Source organism: Melozone crissalis, unplaced genomic scaffold (genome assembly GCF_028551555.1).
Source record: "Melozone crissalis strain CALT ecotype California unplaced genomic scaffold, PUWL_Pcris_2 ptg000056l_1, whole genome shotgun sequence".
NCBI classification, from domain to species: domain Eukaryota; kingdom Metazoa; phylum Chordata; class Aves; order Passeriformes; family Passerellidae; genus Melozone; species Melozone crissalis.
The window spans coordinates 2,311,005-2,331,019 of record NW_026535834.1 but is presented as its reverse complement, the minus strand read 5'-3'; the positions used below and the strand labels follow the sequence as shown (position 1 = coordinate 2,331,019).

The 20,015-nt window shown below is 46.7% G+C and overlaps 1 protein-coding gene across 1 annotated transcript; it reads right to left on the bottom strand.

Annotated features, from left to right (window-relative positions):
• Positions 1-337: 337 nt before the first annotated feature.
• On the bottom strand, positions 338-6,546 carry ZBTB42 (zinc finger and BTB domain containing 42). Its single transcript, XM_054286719.1, has 2 exons — positions 6,509-6,546; positions 338-5,132 (listed from the first exon to the last, which is right to left on the bottom strand). Exon 2 carries the CDS (start codon positions 5,116-5,118, stop codon positions 3,691-3,693), a length of 1,428 nt encoding a protein of 475 aa, XP_054142694.1. The 5' UTR covers positions 5,119-5,132; positions 6,509-6,546; the 3' UTR covers positions 338-3,690.
• Positions 6,547-20,015: the final 13,469 nt, after the last annotated feature.

Below are 20,015 nucleotides of genomic sequence, written 5' to 3'. Positions count from 1 at the left end.
GGGGACAGCGCTGGCCCACAGCTCCCCCGGGGCATCCAGGCAGCACTGAACCCCAGAACAGCCCCAAAATCCCTGGTCAAAATGCAGAAGTGGTGCTGGGTTAGCCCAGTCACTAAGGAAATGTTCAGTCAGGCTCTGACTGAGACACGGCAGCTCCTTACACCCTAAAATTCCAGATGGCCCTGAAAAAGAAAGACATTATTAGAGTATATTTTAATAATTTTTTTTAAAGTGGCAAATTATAAAGTACTTGCAATTAATGCAATCATTATTAATACATCATAAAAAATGGCAAACACCACGCCCCTTCTGCTAAAGGGGGGAGGAAGCTCAAAGCTTACAATTCTAGCACGTTTTATTTCATGTAAATTTATAAAGACAACAATCCTAGTCACGATTGTCACATTGTACAGCACATACCAATACAGTTGCAAACAGAACTCCACACAAAACTAAGCGCTAACAGTAGCCTGAATCACTCTTCCTGCGATTGTCAGATCTAGACTAACAGTATTACACTAACACTGAAGGAAAAATAGTTCACTATAAAACAGTGATAGAACATTTTTATAAAATATATTCCATTCCAATAGCTTTTCTACATACTGTATACTATAAAACTCTCCCACAAAAATTAGTGTCTTTAAATATACATATTTAATCTGAACTGCACCAAGATTAAAAACAATTAAAAATATCAATGATTTTTTTTTTTACATTAACTTCACAGTATTTGTTTGTAGTAGAAGACAAATCCAGTGTTTAAAATGCAGAGCAGGAGGACTGTTCCCTATGGAGACAGCAACTGCCCCACAGAGAAATAGTTTATGAAGAGACAAGCCTTAAGTGTGCCATGTTTCAGTACTTCTCCGCAGAGCCATGAACCATTTTGAAAACATGCTCCGAGCTATTGCAACTTAAAAATAAGAGAGACACAGAGAAATAGCCAAAAAAAAGTCACCTTAAGAACAAAAATAAGTGCAAACATTTCTTTACTTTAGAAATTCAAGCTAAGGGGAGTGGGAACACAAATACCAGACTATGAGAACAGTGTGTTCATGATGTTGTCAAGGATGAGAAAGTCTTTTTTTTTTCCTTATTTAAAAAAAAAAACAAAACAAAAACAACTTTTGCCCCATATTCACTGCAGCACAGAGCATGCTCATAGCATCAGTTTAATGAATTATTTCTATACTAAGATCAGACAAAAACTTGTTTCAACTTTTCCCTGCTCCATACGCTAATGATGTTCTTATGGCACATCCTATTTTATGATCTTCTAAAAAAAAAATAAAAACAAACAGTAATTGAAGACTGAAATGCAAACAAAAGTGTCACAAGAACGCAAAATTAAGATTACCAGCTTCAGTAATGCTGACTCTACATTAAACTCTTTACATGTTGCTCAACATGCAAAACCCATTGTTATAAAATTTAAAGTGTAAATTAACTAGTTTTGAAATAGATTAACAGTAATAATTCCACTTCAAAAACAAAACAAAAAAATCTAATAAATACTATATCAAGTATCTTCAGGAGAAAAAAATAACTTAATTTTAGTAGAAAGAAAAATAACTTAATTTAACTAGATTTTGTTCAGTGCTATGTCCAATCACAGCAAAAATAAAAAAAGAAAAAAAAAAAGAAAAAACTGATTAAGTAGAATAAGACCACAGTACCAAAGCCACTTATGTTCAAGATACAGTACTCTCCCACAACTTTCATATGTAACAGGTTCAGCAAAAATATTTTACAGTTGAGAAATTAAACTGAAAACAAACCCCAAAACTATAAATAAAAGCAAAATTTCACATTACATGTACATTCATAGTTTAAGAGATGAATAATAAGAGGCTGTAACAAGTATATCCTGATTTTCCTTAAAGAGGAAGTACTTATAAAAAAAAAAAATTCAATCCCATATTATTTATGTAGGTAGTGCTCAGTTTTTGGACCAGAGGGGTAAAGGCATTGGGAAGGTTTATCTTCATAAGATGCAATACAGTATTTTAAGCACAATTTTAAAAAATAATCTAAATCAGTGCTTCAAATTCATTTCAAAACACACGCTTAAGTTTCACCAAACAACTCCAGGAGTGTCAAGAAAGCTGGTGAAGCAATGCTAATGCAGCAGGACATTCACACCCCTTAGATATTATTATTATAATAATAATATTTCAGTCCCATGTACATGTACCTTGAATGGGTAATTTGACTGGGAAGGGAACAAAGTGATATCCACCGACATGCACAGACCAAATGATGATCTAACAGGCAAGAATGTGAATCATCTGGAGTAAAACTGGCTATAGTTACAGGCAGCCTCAGTTTACAAACAAACTTAAAAAAAAATGAAATTACCCCCAACAGCTTCCCCTGAAAAGGTGGGACCTGGGGAAGAAGTCAGGCCACGCTTTTCCTCCAGCGGTTCAACTTCGTGCTGCCTCTTGGGAACACCAGCAATTGCACACAATTTGGCTCGGAGGGAATTGCCAACTTCATAAAAATAAATTAAAATAAAAAAAACAATTTCATGCTGCTGGTTTTAGCACGGCAGCAAACTTTTCGGGCAAGACAGCAGGGCATCTCCTAATGCACAAGGCATGAGTTACTTTGAACCAGGAAACCCCAGAAAGCTGGTATCAGGAGGGGCATTTGGCCACTTTGCAGCTGCTGTTCCCTCCAAGGGTGATGGGATCAGCCTCTGGATGTCCATATGGGAATGAAAATATTCACATATTATACAATCTTTTTGTATGTCCTAGCGTGCATCCTTCAACATTTCGGGAGTGAACAGGCTGCAGACAGAAAGTGTTTTTCCATCCACAATTTTATGCTCAAAAGCAGCTTTTCAGCAGGTCAGCCCAGTGAGGAGGATGGGTGGGAAGGGAAAATTTAAGTCAAGTCCCAAGGCAAAAACTTCTCATTTAGATTTTAGGACCAACTGCAGAACAGTATTAATGGAATAAAGAGAATAAAAAATGACCAGTACCAAAGATGCAGCCAGGAATCCTCAACCCCTCCAAAATTTGGGCCAATTCAATGTCTCATCGAGCTCTATAAAATAAAAGTACATCTGCCCACTCTGCAATGTGCGGACAGGTTTCTCTACACCAAAATGTATTTGAATCATAGTTCATCTCTTCAGATGTTTCTCTGCAACACACAGAGGGCATTTAGGGAACTTAATGGAAGCCAAATTTTTCTCCAGAATGTGCTGATAATCTTTTTTCCAAAAAAAAAAAAAAAGTTAAAAAAAAAAGGAAAAGAAAACCCAAACCAACAAAACCCTGACCACAAAGCAAGTACTCTCAGTGAGAAAACTGATGCTAAATCATTGCAGAATTACTTAAGATCATTTCACATTAATAATTTAACATGGGTGCACAAGAGAAGACCTAAAGGACCGTGCTGGGGAGGGTGGCAGGGGAAAGGGGGGAGAAGGAGGGGTGGAAGGATTGCATTAAAAGGCCTCTGGAGTGTATACCGCTGCATCTTTTAAAGACCATATACCTGAAGTGAATATCACCAAAATAAAATAAAGGGAGGAGAAAAACAAAATTAAAATTCAGATGCTGCCTTTTTTTTTTCCTGTTTTGTTTTAAAAATGTTGGAGGGGGGTTGTAGATATAAAAAAAAAAAAAACAAAACAAAAAAAACCCAAACGAAACAAAACACAAGTCACACATCTCAAACAACCAAGGACTTTACAAGGCCACAATGAAATTTGCGGATGTGTCTGTAGAGATCCCCGGACTGCGTGAAGCGTCTCTCGCACCACTTGCACCCGTGGGGTTTCTCCCTGGTGTGCACGACCGCGTGCCGGCTGAGGTTGTGGGAATACTGGAAGCTCTTCCCGCACTGGCCGCAGGTGTAGGGCTTCTCCCCCGAGTGAGTCCTCTCGTGCCTCTTGAGCGTGTACATGCAGGAGAAAGTCTTTCCGCAGAGGGTGCAAGTGGGCACCGACCCGTCGGGGGACAGGCGGGTCCGCGAGCCGTCCTTGTCGCGGAAGTGAGAGCTCAGGTGCAGCTGAAGGATGTGCGGGCTCGGGAACACCTTGCTACAGAGGGGACAAATGCAGATATGCCCAGGAGGCACCAGGACGCCCGAGGAGATGTCCGACGAATCCATGTCGTCCTCGCTCTCGTCTCGCTCTTGATCTATGTCCTCCTCTCGGGCATGAGAGCTGCCATTCCCCGCGAACATGTGTCCTAACCCTGTCACTAGGCTTTTGGCTGAATTCCCAAAATGCTGACTCTCTGGACTCCTGGCTTCGCTGTCCTCCTGATCTGACAGCAAGTCTTGTTCATCTTTAACAAGTGGCTCGGTACCCTGCTGCTGGCTGTCGGAAGCCAGCTGTCCAAAGACATAGGAGGGGTGTAAGGAATCTCTCCCCGGCACGGGCTTGAAAGACAAATCCAGCGCGCAGTCCACATCACTCGAAGCCAGGGGATGGTTAACAGACCTTTGGGACAAAGGTCCTGTGGAACTATTGACATTAGCCTTTGTTTTTCCAGCTGCTGCGGCGCACGGTTCTGCCTCTGTCGGCACAGAGCTGACACTTATATGATCAGAGGACCAGGCGGGGTGACTGCTGACCTTTTCTTTGCCTGCTGCTCTCTCGTATTCTGCAACGCTGAATTTTTGTTTGTTTCCTGGGTCAAACTCGTGGACCAGGGGCACTCCGGCGTCTAGAAAATGCTCCGCTTTCTCCAAACTAGCCGCCTCATCATTAATCTTCTCTTCGGAACATAATTCTTTATCTTTCAACTTGCCCTTGCAGACTTTCACAATGTCATACATGTGAAGGTAGCTCGCCGCAGCCAGCACATCTTCCACTGGGAGACTGTTGAATTCCAGCTTTCCCTCGTACATGAATTCGAGCAGCAGGCTGAAGGCAGGGGCTGTGACAATGTCACTGTTCAGATGCACAATATCCCTTTTGTCTAACTGGTCCCTGTAGAAAAGATGGAAGTACATACTGCAAGAGGCAAGAACGGCTCTGTGAGCTCTGAATTGAGCTTCTCCAACTAAAACAGTACAGTCACACAGGAAGCCCTGGTGACGCTGCTGACTCAGACACTGCAGCAACTGGCGGCTATGGTCTGGAAACTCCATTCTTCCTTCATAACCTGTTCAAAACAGGAAAAACTTGAATGCTACTGTAAACTAAAGCCTCCTAGCAGCTGTAACAAACAGATCGGCTTTTTGGTAACCCAAGCCAAAGAAACAGCCTTGGAGATAACATTTACTGTTAATTGTCTGTAATAGTTTTATTAAGGGGGGGGGAGGGAAAAAAAAAAACCACCAACACAACATGTTTCTCATCCTTTCGCACCTGCTCCGAACAGGAAAAACTTGATTGTAAGTAAACAAAAGCTAGTAAAGCAGCAGCCCCTCCAACCTTTGTTTCTCCCACTAAGCACTTTAATAAAATTATGCAGAGGAGAGCGCACACACACCCCCGAAAAGAAAAAAAAAAAAAGCATCAACTCCCAGGCTGTCTTCCCAGCAACGCTAACTTGAGGCATCTTTTAATAAAGCATATTCCCCGCGTCACGCACGCACACACACACACACACGCACATTTAAACTTTATCCTCAGTCGTTATGCACCGAATCACAACAAAACAGCGGCGGCTAGCGCTGGGGGAGCGGCGGGTCTGCGGGGAGGGGGGCGAGAGGCCCCGGCCCCCGCACGCCAAAAGGGCGGGGGGGATAAAGGAGGGAGGGGAAAAAAAGTTTCCCTTGAAGTTATTAAAAGGCAAGGAGGAAAATCAGCGGCGGAAGGCCGGCGGGAGGGCAGCACGGAGGCTGCAGCCGGCGGCGTGCCGCGGCCGGGCGCTTACCTTGCGCGGGGCGCGGCGGGGCCGGCCGCGGGCGCGGAGCCGGGCGGGCAGGAGGGAGCGCGGTGCGAGTGCGACCGAGGCGCGGCGGGAGGGAGGGAGGGAGGGGGAGAGAGAGAGAGAGAAAGAGGCAGGCGGGAGGGAGGAGGAGGGAGGGAAGGAGGAGTGCTCGGTTTGCTAATTACACCGCAAGCTGGAGAGTCAGCTGCTCTGACTTCACTGCGATGGAAATGCTACCTCCAGCTGTGCGCCTTTTAATGCCATATGTTACTCCAAATCTCGCTACCAGCCAACCACAGCTTGCTGCCTTTTAAAGTTCCAGCAGCCCCATTTATAGCCCGCGATTAAATCCCACAAACTTGCCCCGAGCCCGCCCCCCCCTCTCCGACACTCTCGCCACCACCAGCCCCCAGCCCGGACCCCACCTCCCGCCGCAAAGTTGCTCCCCGCAGCCCGCCGCGGTGACCTTCGCCGGTGCCCGGCTCCGCGCAGCGCTGAGGGGGCCGCCGAGGGGAAGCACCCGCGGAGCCGCTCCCGGGATCTCCCCCTCGCACAGCCGCGCTCCCCAACTTTGCGGGGAGCACTTTCCCCCGCCGGGGTGTGGCGTGGCGGCGAGTTCCCCCCGCGCTGCCCCGCTCCGCGGGTCCCCCCGCGTTACTCACCGGCGGGCGGCAGCGGCGGCGCTCGGCGTCCGCATGTGCGCGGCGGCGGCGGCGCGGGCGCTCCGCGGGCGCGGCGCGGGGCTGTGGCGGAGCAGGTTGTTCGCCGGCCGCTCTCGCGATACTTTGGCCGCTGCGAGCCGCGGGTGCGGGCGAGGGTGCGGTGGCGAGCGGCCGTGTCCCCGTCTGGAGCACACAATGGCCCCGCCGCCCCGGCCAGCCCCGCCGCCGCCGGCCGGTGCGCGCTGCCGGCTGCGCCCTCCCCCTCGCCGCCGCCTCCTCCTCCTCCTCCCGCTGCTGCCGCCGCTGCTGCTGCTGCTGCCGCCCTCCCCTCCCGGCCGCTGCATTGGCAGCGCCGCCGTCCCGCTCCCAACTCCGCTGCGCCGCCGCGGACAGGGCGCGCCCGCCCCGCTGCAGCCGGACGTGCCGCGGAGCGCGGGGCCGGGGCTGCGCGGCCGCGGGAGATGCGCGGAGCCGGCCCCGCCGCGGGGCTGGGGCGAGGGGCGCGGCGCTGCCCCCCCGAGACACACACACACAGACGCACTTACACACACTCACACACACAGACACACACAGACACACAGCCCGGGTTTGTCTGTAGTTGCGCGCCAGCCGATAAATACCAAATGCCGACGGATTTCTCAAGATGACCTTTTCGATAGTTGATTTGAAATTTAAATTTTAATTAGCTGTAATCGCATCAGGAGTGAGCGCCCGGCGAGGAGGGGGCGCGGGGTTCCCGCCGGGGCTCCCGGCCCGCTCGCACCCGGCAGGCGCGGCCGAAAGCGCCGGGAGCTGCCGGAGCCCCGGTGCCGTTGCCCGGGATGCCGCGGCTCTGGCTGCTCCCGGAGCCTCGGGGCTGCAGGGGGCTGTGGATGGAGGCTCCGGGCCGAGGTGGATGTTGGCGTTTTTGAGGGATGGTGGGTAAGGGGGAGTGCAGGGGTAGCGGAGCACCAGGGGCACTTCAGAGCTCCCCAGCGAACGCCGTGCGTGGTGCCAGCTGGAGTCTCCAAACTGTGCTTTAGTCTCCAACAAGTACGGCAGGGAAACTCCTTTCCCTTTCTTTCCTCTAGGTTGCTTTGCCTAGATTGTAATATCTGCAAAATAGCAACTTTTTTTTTTTAATTAATCCATTTCCCCCCACATTTTTCTACAATAGTAGCATTAGCACCTTAAAACATCAGGTTTAATTTGGATTTAATCTAATTTAATTTGGATCTCTGATATATCAAGGCTCTTTGTCACAGGAGCTGGGGTCTACATCACCGACACCACTTTTCTTCCACAGACCTCAACTCTTTAACTCCATTGGCAGTGAATGCCAGGACATTTGGGTGAGTTTGAGCATTAATGGTTGCATTGTCACAAAGCTCTTCTCAGAGTAGCAGCATTTGGTAATAGTGTCAGCTGTAAGGTTCAAATTGGAAAACTCCAGCTCAGAATGTGGAGGTGCCCAGCTTCAGCAAAAGAGTTAAAGGTCCTGGGGTTAAATCTGCCACCATTCAGTAAAGCTGAGAGCTTTATCTGTTTGTCCACCATGGCAGACAGGACTGGGGAGCTCTGTCTGTTTAAAGACAGTGTCATCCTGCAGTCACAGCCTGCACAGGCTCCACCAAAACTGGAGCAATTTCTTTCCCAAAATGCAAGAGCAATCTCCATGAAGTTACTCCGTGGATTTGCTAACTTGTGGAGTTTTGTTGTCTTTGTACATTGGAAATGTTAGGCAGAATTTTGTACTCGTAAGAATTAGGGTTCTTGGCAGAAATACCTTGTTTTGTGTAAGTAATAATTCAAGTTACCCTCTCCCCTTCAATGAATAAATTGGGAAAAGACAAGATTACAAAAAGAACCCAGGTATTAATTCCTATTTGGGTGCTGTAAGCTCGGTGTAATTGCCTACAATCCAGCAGTGTCTTATTTTTAGGAAGCCAATTACAATTTCACAGTAAGACCGTGGTCATTATCGGGTTAGAAGTGTCAGAAAATACAACAGCATTCCCATTTCCTCTAAGTATCCATTTGGCACGTAGCTGGCTTGCTTTTTCAGGACCCAGACACACTATACTCACCTTCACACCAAGGCAACGCTGGGTACAATGCAGGTGTTGTACTGATTTAGCTGTATAAAATACTGGTAGTACAACTCACTAATGTAAACAAGCACAAAGTCATTACTGGAAGCAAGGCAACAGGAAGAATTGCCCCAGAAACTTTATTCTGAGAGCTCCTGCATTTCTGACAGCCCTTGTGGGAGCACGGCAGGGTGAGCAAAGGATCTGCTTTCCTCTGCCTGGCCCCTGAGCCCTTCTCAGGCTGAGGGCTCCCGTCCCACAGGCCCAGAGGAGGCTCTGTTTTCAGCCCTTCCTCAGTGGAGCCGAGCCAGGCAGAGCTGCTTGGCCAGCCCTGAGCTTTGTGGCTGGTGCCTGTGCTCACAGGAGATCACAGCCACCCAGCAGCAGGATGGCTGGATGGGGATGGGGGCTGATGGAAGCTGTGGGAGTGACTGTGTTCAGCACCCTTGTGCAGCTGTGTGCATTCCTGGGTTCTGGCTAAAGCTCTCCTGGGGTCCAGCAAGTCTTTTGCTGCCTATGGAGCTTTCCAGAGTTGAGAGAAAGCCCAGCTTTAGGGCAGAGAGAGTAAAAATCAGTGGTGCTGGCAGGGCTTCCACTTGCCAGGCAAGGCTAGCCCTGCTCCTGGTTGTTTTTGCTGCCTGGACACCAGCCAAAGCCCACAGAAATTAGTAGAAAAACCAACTGGATCAGGTCCATAAAGCCTGAGGACTCGCTTCCATTCTTACCCCTTTGATCCAACAAGAGTAGGTATTTACTGAGTGGGGCCTCTCTAGCCCTCTTTGTTGGCCAGATGCAGAAGCAGTAGCAACAGGTTTTTCATGCCATTTAATCGTTTTCTCTCTCACCGCATTGGGCAGAAGCCTCTTTGTGTTTGTTCCTACATGATTTCAGTGCTTTTATGTTCCTTTTTATTTTTAATAGGACATCTTCTTTGTGATAGTCCAGTTGTATTTCAGAGGGAGAGTCAGGGCCTGAGACTGTCTAGTGCTTGCAGGATTGAAGCTATTTTAAGTGCATTGGTCATAGTGAGGTTTATTTGCAGAAGTTCTTCCAAACTTTTTCAAAGGCTGTTTTATCCCTTGCAGACAGCAGCGAGCATTAGAAGGACCAAATGCTTCATTCTCTCCTGTGAAACAGGGAGGAATTTAACCCCAAAAAATGCAGACCTGCTGGTGGTAAGACAAGGAGCTGCCCTTGGCATCCACGGGACTTCCCCAATTAGCAATCTCCTCCAGCACCTACCCTGCAGTCAAAACCAAGGTCAGCATTTGGGGGTTGCTCAGTTTGCAGCCAAGCCATAAAAGTGGGCACGACTTTCCCAAAGATCTTTTCAAGCATGTCATCCAAGACTCCAGAAAGCATTAACTTGCTCTGCTGCCATTCCAGACATTAATCAGAGCATATATTGCAGACAGTCTCCTCAGCAGTGTGCTTATGTGAGTCGTATTTGTTTTATGGCTGTCCTGCTGATTTCTTCCCGATAACGAGACCCTGCGTGTGCTGCAGTGTTTGTGAGAATATATTGGAGCAGCCAGGGCCATTGTCAAATCATCCTAGCAAATGGAGAGGCTGGTGGCACTAAGCTGCATGTATAAATTACATATTGTTCTATTTGCCCTAACGTGGCTGTCAATAAGGCTGCATCAATCTAGGAACAGGCATTAAAATCAAAAAGGACTCTGCAGAGGTGCCACTGGCACAGGTCACATTTGACTCTGCAGTGAGAGCTTGCAACATCCCTGTCCGAGCCAGCCAGGCATTTAATATCACACCTGTACCTTGGCTCCCCTGTCAGCTTTCACTCAGTTATTTCTCTTCATAGTTTCATTCAGCTCGTCTAACCCTTGGCGTCTGGTTGTTTGGGTTTTTTACAGTCTGCTGTATTCTGTTTTTCTGGAAATGGTAAATGAAGGTACCTTTTCAGCCTTTATAAAGCCATTGCTTTTTCAGTAAAGAGAGCATGCTTCTTGCTTTGCAATGGTGAAGGAAATTTGCATGGCATTGACAAGGCACACTCTTCTTTTAAAGTTTTTTTCCTCTTTTACTCTTGTACATCACCCTGGCAACTGTATTTTAACATTGCTTGGGTTTTCTTTGCCAAATTAATTTAAAAATTCAAACAAAATCAAGCAGGTTCCTTCCTTTTTTAATATTTGTTTTATTTATTTATCAATGCCCAGGAAGGAATCTGAGAACCCACATTATAAAATAACATGTGTACAGAAGTTTTTAGCAGGATAAATAGAGAAGGACAGTGAAAGACCAGTGGACAGTAAGAGACAAAATTGATGTCTGTCAAAATTTATCAAACCCAGACAAAAGTCTTTAAAACAGCTCAATAAGGGTCCAGTATAGAGTTACTAATTTCTTATTAGAGGAGAGAATTTAATTGGTGTTGCTCTATTTGTAAGCAAATAATGCACCGTGTTAACAATGCACTTTATTTTGGTAACTCCCAGAAGAGACCTTAATACTGCAGAAGTGTTTTGCTAGATTAGGACTGGGAAATCTCAGGATGAAAATACTTGCTAAGCAAAAAATATAACCTAGAATAAAGGGCTTTCATTCTAAAGATGTTCTCACACAACTTTTGCAGCAGTTCCTCAGAAAACACTTCATCCCAGGACAAATCAATGTTACCACAAGTAGTGCCCTGAGCTTTGTAAGGCAGAGATCTGGCATATTTATCCCACTATCTGCAAAAGGTCTCTCAAGCAGGATCCATTCCTCTCCTGGGACTTGTGGGGTTGGCAGAATGTGTTCTTGGAACAAGTGTTGGGTTCCTCATTAGATAAATCAGCAATCTCAGGGCATAAAAGACTCTGTCTTTTCTCACTTGTGGGGTATATAATATCAGTCTTCTTTTTTGCTTTTCCACGGGTTGATGCGAATCAACCTAGCCTGAGTACAAACAAGCATCCCAGATGCCTGTTAAAATAAGGAAATCCCAAACATCTTGCTTTTCTCCATTGCCCACACTAAAACCTCCCTGTTACACAGTTCAGGCTGTCCTTGCTACAATGTGATATCCCCTCCTGCCCTCCCAAACACATCCCCACAGCTGCAGCAATCACCTCTACAATTCCCTTATCCTTTCATCAGGTACTGAATCAAAACCAGCCTCTGTACCTTGGGGTGCTCACACTGGTATCATCTGCTAACCCTATTCCTTACCCTCCTGGGATGTTTTCCTCTTCCCTCACCCTTGTATCCTTTTCGTGCTGGCCCCTTCAGCAAAGGCAATTCCTGCTCTTTGCTGTGCCTCAACCTTGCCTTGGTGTTGCTCACGATGTAGTCAGAGGAGCTGGGATGAGGATTTTGGGGACCCTGGATAGGAAGGATCTTGGGGTGACTCAGGGAGCTCTGTGCAGAGAGAAGCTGGGCTCCGTGGGCTGTCTCTACTTGACTCCTTAGGGAGCCTGAATTCCAAACCTGTGCCTCTGAGAGCAGCCCAGCTCCAGGTATGGATAGAGAAATGGGAGGCTGGGCATGAGGAGAGCAAGACAGACCGTTTTTCTAGTCAAAATGAGCTGCTTTTGTCTCAGGGCTGTACAGTAGCCATCACACTGGTTGCTCCACTTCCCTCTCATGTATTCCAGGTGGAGGGGAAGTCCAGAGAATGTCATGTAAGAAATGCAAATAAAAATGTCTTTCTAGACTTCCTTCTCTTACGTACTGTCTGCCAGAACCTTCGCTCCCCTCTCTTACTGTTTTGCCTATGGATGCATTTTATGCTTTTATGTTGCTCTTCTGGTAAAAGAAGAATTACTTGCTGTGAGTTTACATAACTTGCCTTTTACTGCTCTGGAAATGAATATGGGACTTCAGTCTTAATTAGACTTTCAGTGTAAGTCCTGCTTTAATGAATTGCTGAAAGATGTGAATAGCATTAAGGTTCAGAATGTGGCTGCAGAGTTGGATACCTGAGGCTGATCACCCCACTGAGTCTGTGGGTGGATGAGCACTTAGTACCAAGGTGAAGGTGCAGTGAGGGGGAACAGACTCCCTGAAACCTGAGTGAGTTTGAATTTAGATGCAGGTAGACCCCTGCCTGTGGAAGAGTTTTGATTTCAGAGCCTGCACTCGTGTATTCAACACTTTGCTCCTGCATCATGGCTTCACAACACAGCAACAGACTTCACTGCTTCAGGAAGTTCAGGCTGCAGGCTGAGATCCAGGCTATCACATTACCGAGTTCCTCTTGCAGCACAGCCACCAGCCTGAGCTCCACCTGCACGGAGGGAGGAGAGGGATTTCAGCGGTTTGCTCTTGGAAATAAAGTGGGATGGTAGAGATGTCAGAAAATGTACAAAGCCTTGAGAAAAATATACCGACTCGTTAAGATATACCCCCGATGCTTTTGCAAAGTGTCTGTCTCACCTGGTGAGCCTGGTGGCACTTGCTAAAGAGCAAAAGACACTCAGCACCACACTCAAGCTGGAGGCCAGCCCATAGCAGTTAATAAGTGAAAGGAACCACCTGGAATGGTGATCACCTGCCGGGGACCTGCGGGTGTCGCTGGTAGGATGTCACCTGCTCACAGCACGGTGGGATGAACGGAGCACTGCACTGGAAACGGTGCTGTGACCATCTGTAGACAAAATGGGGTTTTGTAGACGCTGGCACCACAATGAAAGGCTCCTTTGCAGAAGACAAGGAAGGGCCCAAACTAAAAGTAAAACTAAATGGACTGGGAGAGTTGCAGAAGTAGCAGTGGGCCAAAACCTCGTGGTTTTTACATCTCCCTTTTTTGCCTGACCTTCATGACCCAGACTTGATGATGCGCCATGGGGGAATGGACCCCTAGGCTGGGGTGACTGTGGGACCCAAGGTTTTTGTAGCCAGCAGTGTACATGGTGTGAGGTGCTGCTGCTCCTGCCTGCCTTTAATTCCATAGTCCAAAAGGCTAAGTGCTTACTTTCAGCTGAGTGAAGCAGAGATGGCCTCCAGCTCTAGTCCAGAGCAACGTTCAAACTACACCTTTGTAATCAGGATACTCTCGGGCTCTCTGCTGCATCTCAGTGATGATTATGGGAGAGGATTTGTGACTATATGAATTTAGACCAGACTCCTAAGAAGGCAGGGACAGAAAAGGAAAGCAGAGGTCCTTTTAAGATGAGTTCTAACAAAAATATAGTTAAAGAGGGATTTTTAAAAATTTGGTTATTGAGATTTACTTGAATTTCCCCAGCTCTTCCAGCACTGCATTTGATGTGGAGCCAATACAGAGAAGATCAGCTCTGATGGAGAAGCTGAAATCCAAACAATTTCTCTCTCCTAATTTGGAGATCAGATTGCCCACTTGATTCATGTATACAGGTAAGGTGGGCGAAAGTAGTAAAATTTATGTAAAGCAGAGATGAGAAAGAAAGGAATTGTAAGGTAAATGATGTTTGGAATCATAGGGAACTCTGGGGAAATAAGCAAACACAAAGGAACAGTAAAAGGATGAAAAAGGCCAACAAAGCAAGTTTTATTTACTAGAAAAATAAGATGGGTAAAGGCTAAATCCCACAGTCCTTTACTCATGCAAGGATTCCTGTTGACTTAAATACTTGTGTAAAACTATTTCTCTGGGTAAAGGATTTGTTGGACTGTGTCCAAACCCGGGTTAAGGTTGATGTTTTCGCAGAGGCAGCAGCAGCCTTTCGAATGCCACCCTGGGCAGCAAACCACATCCATGGGACACCTCTTACAGGACACAGCACACAAATGAACAAACAACAACAAGAAGCAGCCTCTGCTGAGGTGCCTGGGGTGCTCGGGGTGGCAGGGCTGGCAGGAAGGTGACTCAGGGCTGCAGGAAGGGTCGGGGGTGCCGGCTCCGCGGACCCTCGGCCGAGCTCGCGGCTGCCAGCAGCACAAACTCACACAAGCTGCTCTGGCACCCGGCCCAGAACAACACGGGGCTGTTTTTTCCCTTTTGTGCTCAACTCTGTTGCACTGGGACAATGTGAGATTTTTAATTTTATATGCAGAAGGAAGAAAGAATTCAACCTTTTCTTTTTTTTTTTTTTTTTAACTTTTCTGTTTCTCCACTGTACTTATCTTTATGTGCGGTGGTGTTACAAGGCCAGGTCAGCAAATACTTTGTTCCAGTGTCAAGTTTTTTGTGCAAAGGTCACAAGGGGTGGCTGTGAGTGATCAGGGCACTTCTAATAGTCACAGACAGATGTGCTGCTCCCACCTTTAATTTTCTGCTTCTTCTGTGGGCTGCCAGGTCCAGCTGTTGCAGAAAGAGGGAGAGAACAGCAAGTAGAGCAGTAGAAGGGAGGAGTTTGGTGCTTAAAGCCTGACAGACAAATGAGATAAAAAGTCCTGTGTCCCCTGTGCCCTGCTCTTGGCACCAGTGACTCAGGGAGCCACGTTGCAAGCCTTGCACTTGTCCAGGTGTGCCTCGATGGAGATGCAGAACTCTGGCCAGCCACGGCTCTTCCCACACCTTCAGCAGAGCCATCAGAGTGAGCCTGCATGTACCTGCCCAGCAGCACCAGCCAAGGCTCCACTCTGCCAGCCTGAGCCCAGCCTGAGGGAGAGCTGCTCATCACCCTCATCCTCCTGCAGGACTTTGCATTAGGTGCCATCAACATGCACAGCCCTGGTGTCACTGAGGCTTCACTCCAGGCAGGTGCACCCTGGGTCAGGACCTAAATGGTTAATTTTCAAGTGGCTTCTTAGAGCAGATGTTCCCATGTGTATCCCCTCCTTCCTTCTTCTGACACATTTCCTACACAAACAGCAGATTGCATTGCTGCTGTCCTTTTGATCTGTGGGAGGGGGAGGAAAATCCCACACAAATGATATTAGTTCTCTTTTCAGGCAGGCTGGTGATGGTGGGTATGGGCATGTGCCTCCCTCCCACCTCTCCCTGCCCAGATGCTTTTTCTGGGACTTTCTTCTTTGGTCCCTGCCCATTTCTGGAGCTGCTTTTGAGGTTGCTTACCTTAAAGTCTGGAAAGAAAGAAGAGGTAAGGATGGGCAAATGGTGGAAAAATTGTTGTTGCAAAACACTGCTGTCTGTCTAAGCACATCCAGAGGCTGGGATACTGTCTGCTCCATCTGCTGCCACCCTGCTGGCTCTTGTGCTTGGGTACCTGCACTCTTTGTGGGCACTGATGAGTTCAGCCACACTGCCTGGGTGAGGCTTAAGTTCTTACCAGGCATGAGATTCTCTTTGAGCTTGTGTCTAGATCCTTCCCAACCCCAAACTTACTGTCCAGCCTAGTAGTCTCAGGTTGCTGAGGGCCAGCTCTTGCAGCCTCAGTGAGAGGTGACTCAGGGTGGGGTGGCAGGACACTGCAGGGTCAGATCATTATGGGGAGATCAGGCCTTCCCCCCTTCTTCCAGGATAAGAACCAGGAACAGCAGAAAACTCAGCAAGTTTGGGTTCAGGATGAATTAAAGGACGTGATTCTCTATGGGATTGTAGTTCAGGCGTGCATCTCCTTGATACAGCACCTCTGGGGTGTCAAGGCTGCATGGGTTTGGAGGACCATGAGAAAATTTAATGGTTAATGAATTCATCAAAAGGTGTCAAATGCAATGCACAGATTTGGGTTTATAAAGCCACACAGTGCTGACAGTATGAAGAACATTCTGGGGTAGCATCACTGATTGCTTACCCTGTTCTTGCATTCATCTGACCACATCACTGCTGTTCTATTTTGGAGAGAAGGCACCAGACTTGATGTTCCTCTGCTCTGTCCCAGGATGACCTTTGTTTGTACATTATTATCCTGAGACAGAAGAAAGCTTCCTGTCACTCTGCTGTGGGTGGCAGTGGCAGAAGCCCTCAAGATGTGTGATGGGGATGATGGAGGCAAGGTGGGATGGAGCTGATGGAGTCAAGGTGTGGTGGCCACTAATTTTTCTAGCATCACCCACCTGTGACTTGACAGGGGTGAACAAGACAAACAGTTCTGCCTGAGCTCCTTCCTAGAAAGGCATTGCTGTTCAGGAAGGAGATTTTGGGATGTCTGGAGGGCTTAACACTGCAGTGTCCCTGTCCCTGCCACAGCAGCAATGTGGGTGCACTGACACAGGGCAGGATGCACATGTGTAGTAGCCTGGCACTGAGCTGCTGAGACATCTAAACATAGCCAGTGGAGTTTCAGAAATCAGATATTCGTCTTTATTTAATTTTGTCTTTTTTCCCTGCTTTAGCATCATCCTCATTTCTAACCCTCAGCAGTGGGCTTACAGCATCAGTGCTGTGTCCCATGGCCTTTGGAGGCTCCCATAACAAACACCTGATTATGGTGAGGTCGATGATTCTTGAGGCAGGGGATGGGAGGGCTCAGACGTGACACTGTGACCAGCCAAAGCAGCAAGGCAGGGAGTGACTGATTGAAATGCTCTAAATAACAAATTCTTTTAAACCAAAACCAATTCCAAAGAGACTCAGCATATTTGCAGATGTTATTCATATAGAAGGAGAATCAAATATCATCAAATAACCCACTAAGCCTGACTTGCTCGCTGGCTTAGATGGGATAAGCTAAGCTTTGCATGTTATTTCGCTCGATTTCTTGAGCTTGTAACCAGAACCAGGCAGTTTGCAGCAGTCAGCCCTCACGTTCAATTCAGCTCCTTCTTCTGTTGCTAAATTTATTCAAATTGCCCAAGAGTGTGCACTGGAGCCATCTCCATGTGGCTGCTCACCAGCATTTCTGCAGAGACATGGAGTACACAGGGATCCTGGGCTGGTGTGTGTGTGGGGGAGGATGTGTGCACCATGAGCCTGGCTGGGCACTGCCAGCACCTCTGCCTTCCCAGAACATCTGGGAGAGAGCCAGAACATCTGCCCCTGGCACAGGCCACCGGCCTCAAGCAGTGCTGCTCTTGCAATTGCTCCCACAGCAACAGGCAGCAGCAGGGAAAGGGAAGAACAGGATTGTTACACTCCTGCAAGGAAAAGTGCAGGTTGCTCTTCTTTCTTTTTGCCGTCTTCTTTTTGCTTTTGTTTCATGGTGTTTTCACGCGCAGTGGTTTTTACAGTTGTGTTTGGGATGTTTCCTAGATGGTGATTTATGGATATCTCTGGGTTTCACAAAGGTCTGATGTTTGGTGTTTCACCCTGTCTGCAGGAGAAAAAAAAAATCAACTGCCTAGTTCTTTGTTTTCCTCATTTACATTTTTTCATTATTCCTCATTGCAACCCATCAAGTGAGCTCTCAATTCTAAAAGTACAGGGGTAGAAAAGCTACAGTTTGCTCTATTTTCATTTCCCTGAAACTTTTTTGAAATTCATGAAATGATGAGAAGTTAGAGACTGCAAAGAAAAAGCAGCCAGAAAAATGGGGACAGGAGAATCCCTCCCACTTGTCACCCTGGCATCACCCCAACATCTTTCATTTCATTTTGTTCAGCAATAACAATAATAGGAAACAGACTTTTTAATCAAGTTATCAAGTGTCCTTTGTGAATACTCAAAAAGGTAATTGTTTTTTTAGTTTACTACCATAAGCACTGGGCTTCATGGCTCAACAACTGGAAATGGAAAAGTTAAAAAGAAAAGCAGGTTATGGCAGGGACAGTCCCAGTCACCAGGAGCTCAGACTGAATAAGGGAGACAAGGATTCCCCCACAAGCATCAGAACCCTGAGGTCTGCACAGACCATGAGGGTACACTTGCTCTTAGACATTCAGTGCATCAGACCACATTGGCTCTGCAGTATCAGTAAAAGCTGAAAGCAATTCCTTTGTGCCTTTCCCAAAGTTGCCAGCGTCCCCCAGTCCCACCCAGCGTCTGTCCCGAGGTACAAGCTCTCCTTCCCTGATGCTTTCACAGGTTATCCCAGGGCCTTAGGTGGTTAGCTTTCCCATCAGGAGACTGTATGATGCATTCCAGCCCTTAAAAATATAAACTTACCAGTTTCATTGCCTTTTGTGTAATATGTTTATGAGGTGTCCATTCAATTTATACCGCAAAATTTTCAACCCTGTGGCAGCCCTTAGTAGCCTTAGATGCAGCAAGAATCAAATTCTTTCCCTTTAACATCAAATTGTTCGTTATTGTGTGATTTATTCAAAGGCTGCAGCGTGGAAAGTAAGAAATGCCTGTTGTTGCCAATAATATAATCACATGTGGGGCTTAATCCTGTAAACATGCACAAGGAAAGTTACTTACATATCTAAATCTTTGGTGCAAGCAGCCATTTGAATAAACTCCTCAGCCTGAACATGCATCTGTACAGTATTTAACATGTAGGGTTTGAGCCAGCCTGGGGTCTTTGTGCTAAATATATAATAATTATTATAATGAGGGTATTAATGATTTGTTTGTGTGCTCTTCTTACATCTAGTGCCAAATATTATACAGAATGTGAATCTGGGAAGAATTTAGCCCTTCACATTTTATATCTGTAATAATCCATGACTGAATTGCTGGATTCCATCTCATTTGTATATGCCATATTTTTTTCCAGAACATCTGTTTAAACCCACACTGGATAGCTGCCAGATTAGTGGAAAGGATATGGTATAAAGAAGACTTTTGTTTCCTCCGAGCAAGGAGAAAAAATAAGTTACAAGTTGGTGCAGATTGCCGAGAAGAAGCAACTTTTTCTCTCCAGAAGCAGATGTCCTGTAGTGTTTGAAAATGAAATGTTTTTGTGTCTTGCAGGCAAAGGTTCTGTGCTTCAACAATATTGATTGTCAGTTAGTGCAGGCTGTCAGCCTGCCGTGGTTAACCTACCAGTTGTTGGAGAGACAATCACGAGCAATTAAGAATCACATTTCGCAGTTTCAAATGCATCCATATTGCCACTTCATTCAAAATCCTTTTTTTTTTTTTTCCATGTTGGAAAGTACATTGGTGAGAGAGAGAGAGAGAAGGAGTTTTCTCTTTTCCTCCTGCCAACCATATTTTCATTGCTGGCCAAATTAAGAGAGATATATAATGCTCATAAAGTTGCTGCAGTTTCTTGATTAAAATCTTACATCCAGCACTCCCTTCAACATCAATCTATATTAATAAGGAGGGAGCACATTGCATTGCATGTCTCCGTGTTGTGCCTTAGACACAAAGCACCAGGGAAGCACCAAGGAAAGATTCAGATGCAGAACAAGCAGTAGCACAAAGAGGAAAGGCCTGTTCTTCATGAGGACAGATCTTTGTGATTTGAAACATGAAAATGGATAGGGAGATTAAAACCAAGAAGAGCCAAGGGCTTAGCAGCTGAAATTACACCAGTATTGGCTATGGAGCAGCACTGGGAATGGCTGATAGAGGCAAGGTAGCAAAGAGCTGAAATCAACCTGGTACACTGAGAAAAACAGCCCAGGTGAGATGAAAACGGAGCACTACACATTCCCAAAATCAGCAGTGCCTGGCAAGCCTGTGGCTCTTGCCACCCCTCTGCCAACCATCCTTCAAGGCTTCAGTAGCTGGTGGCCCTTTAAAGAGAAATATCAGAGACACTGGGTCTGGGCACTCT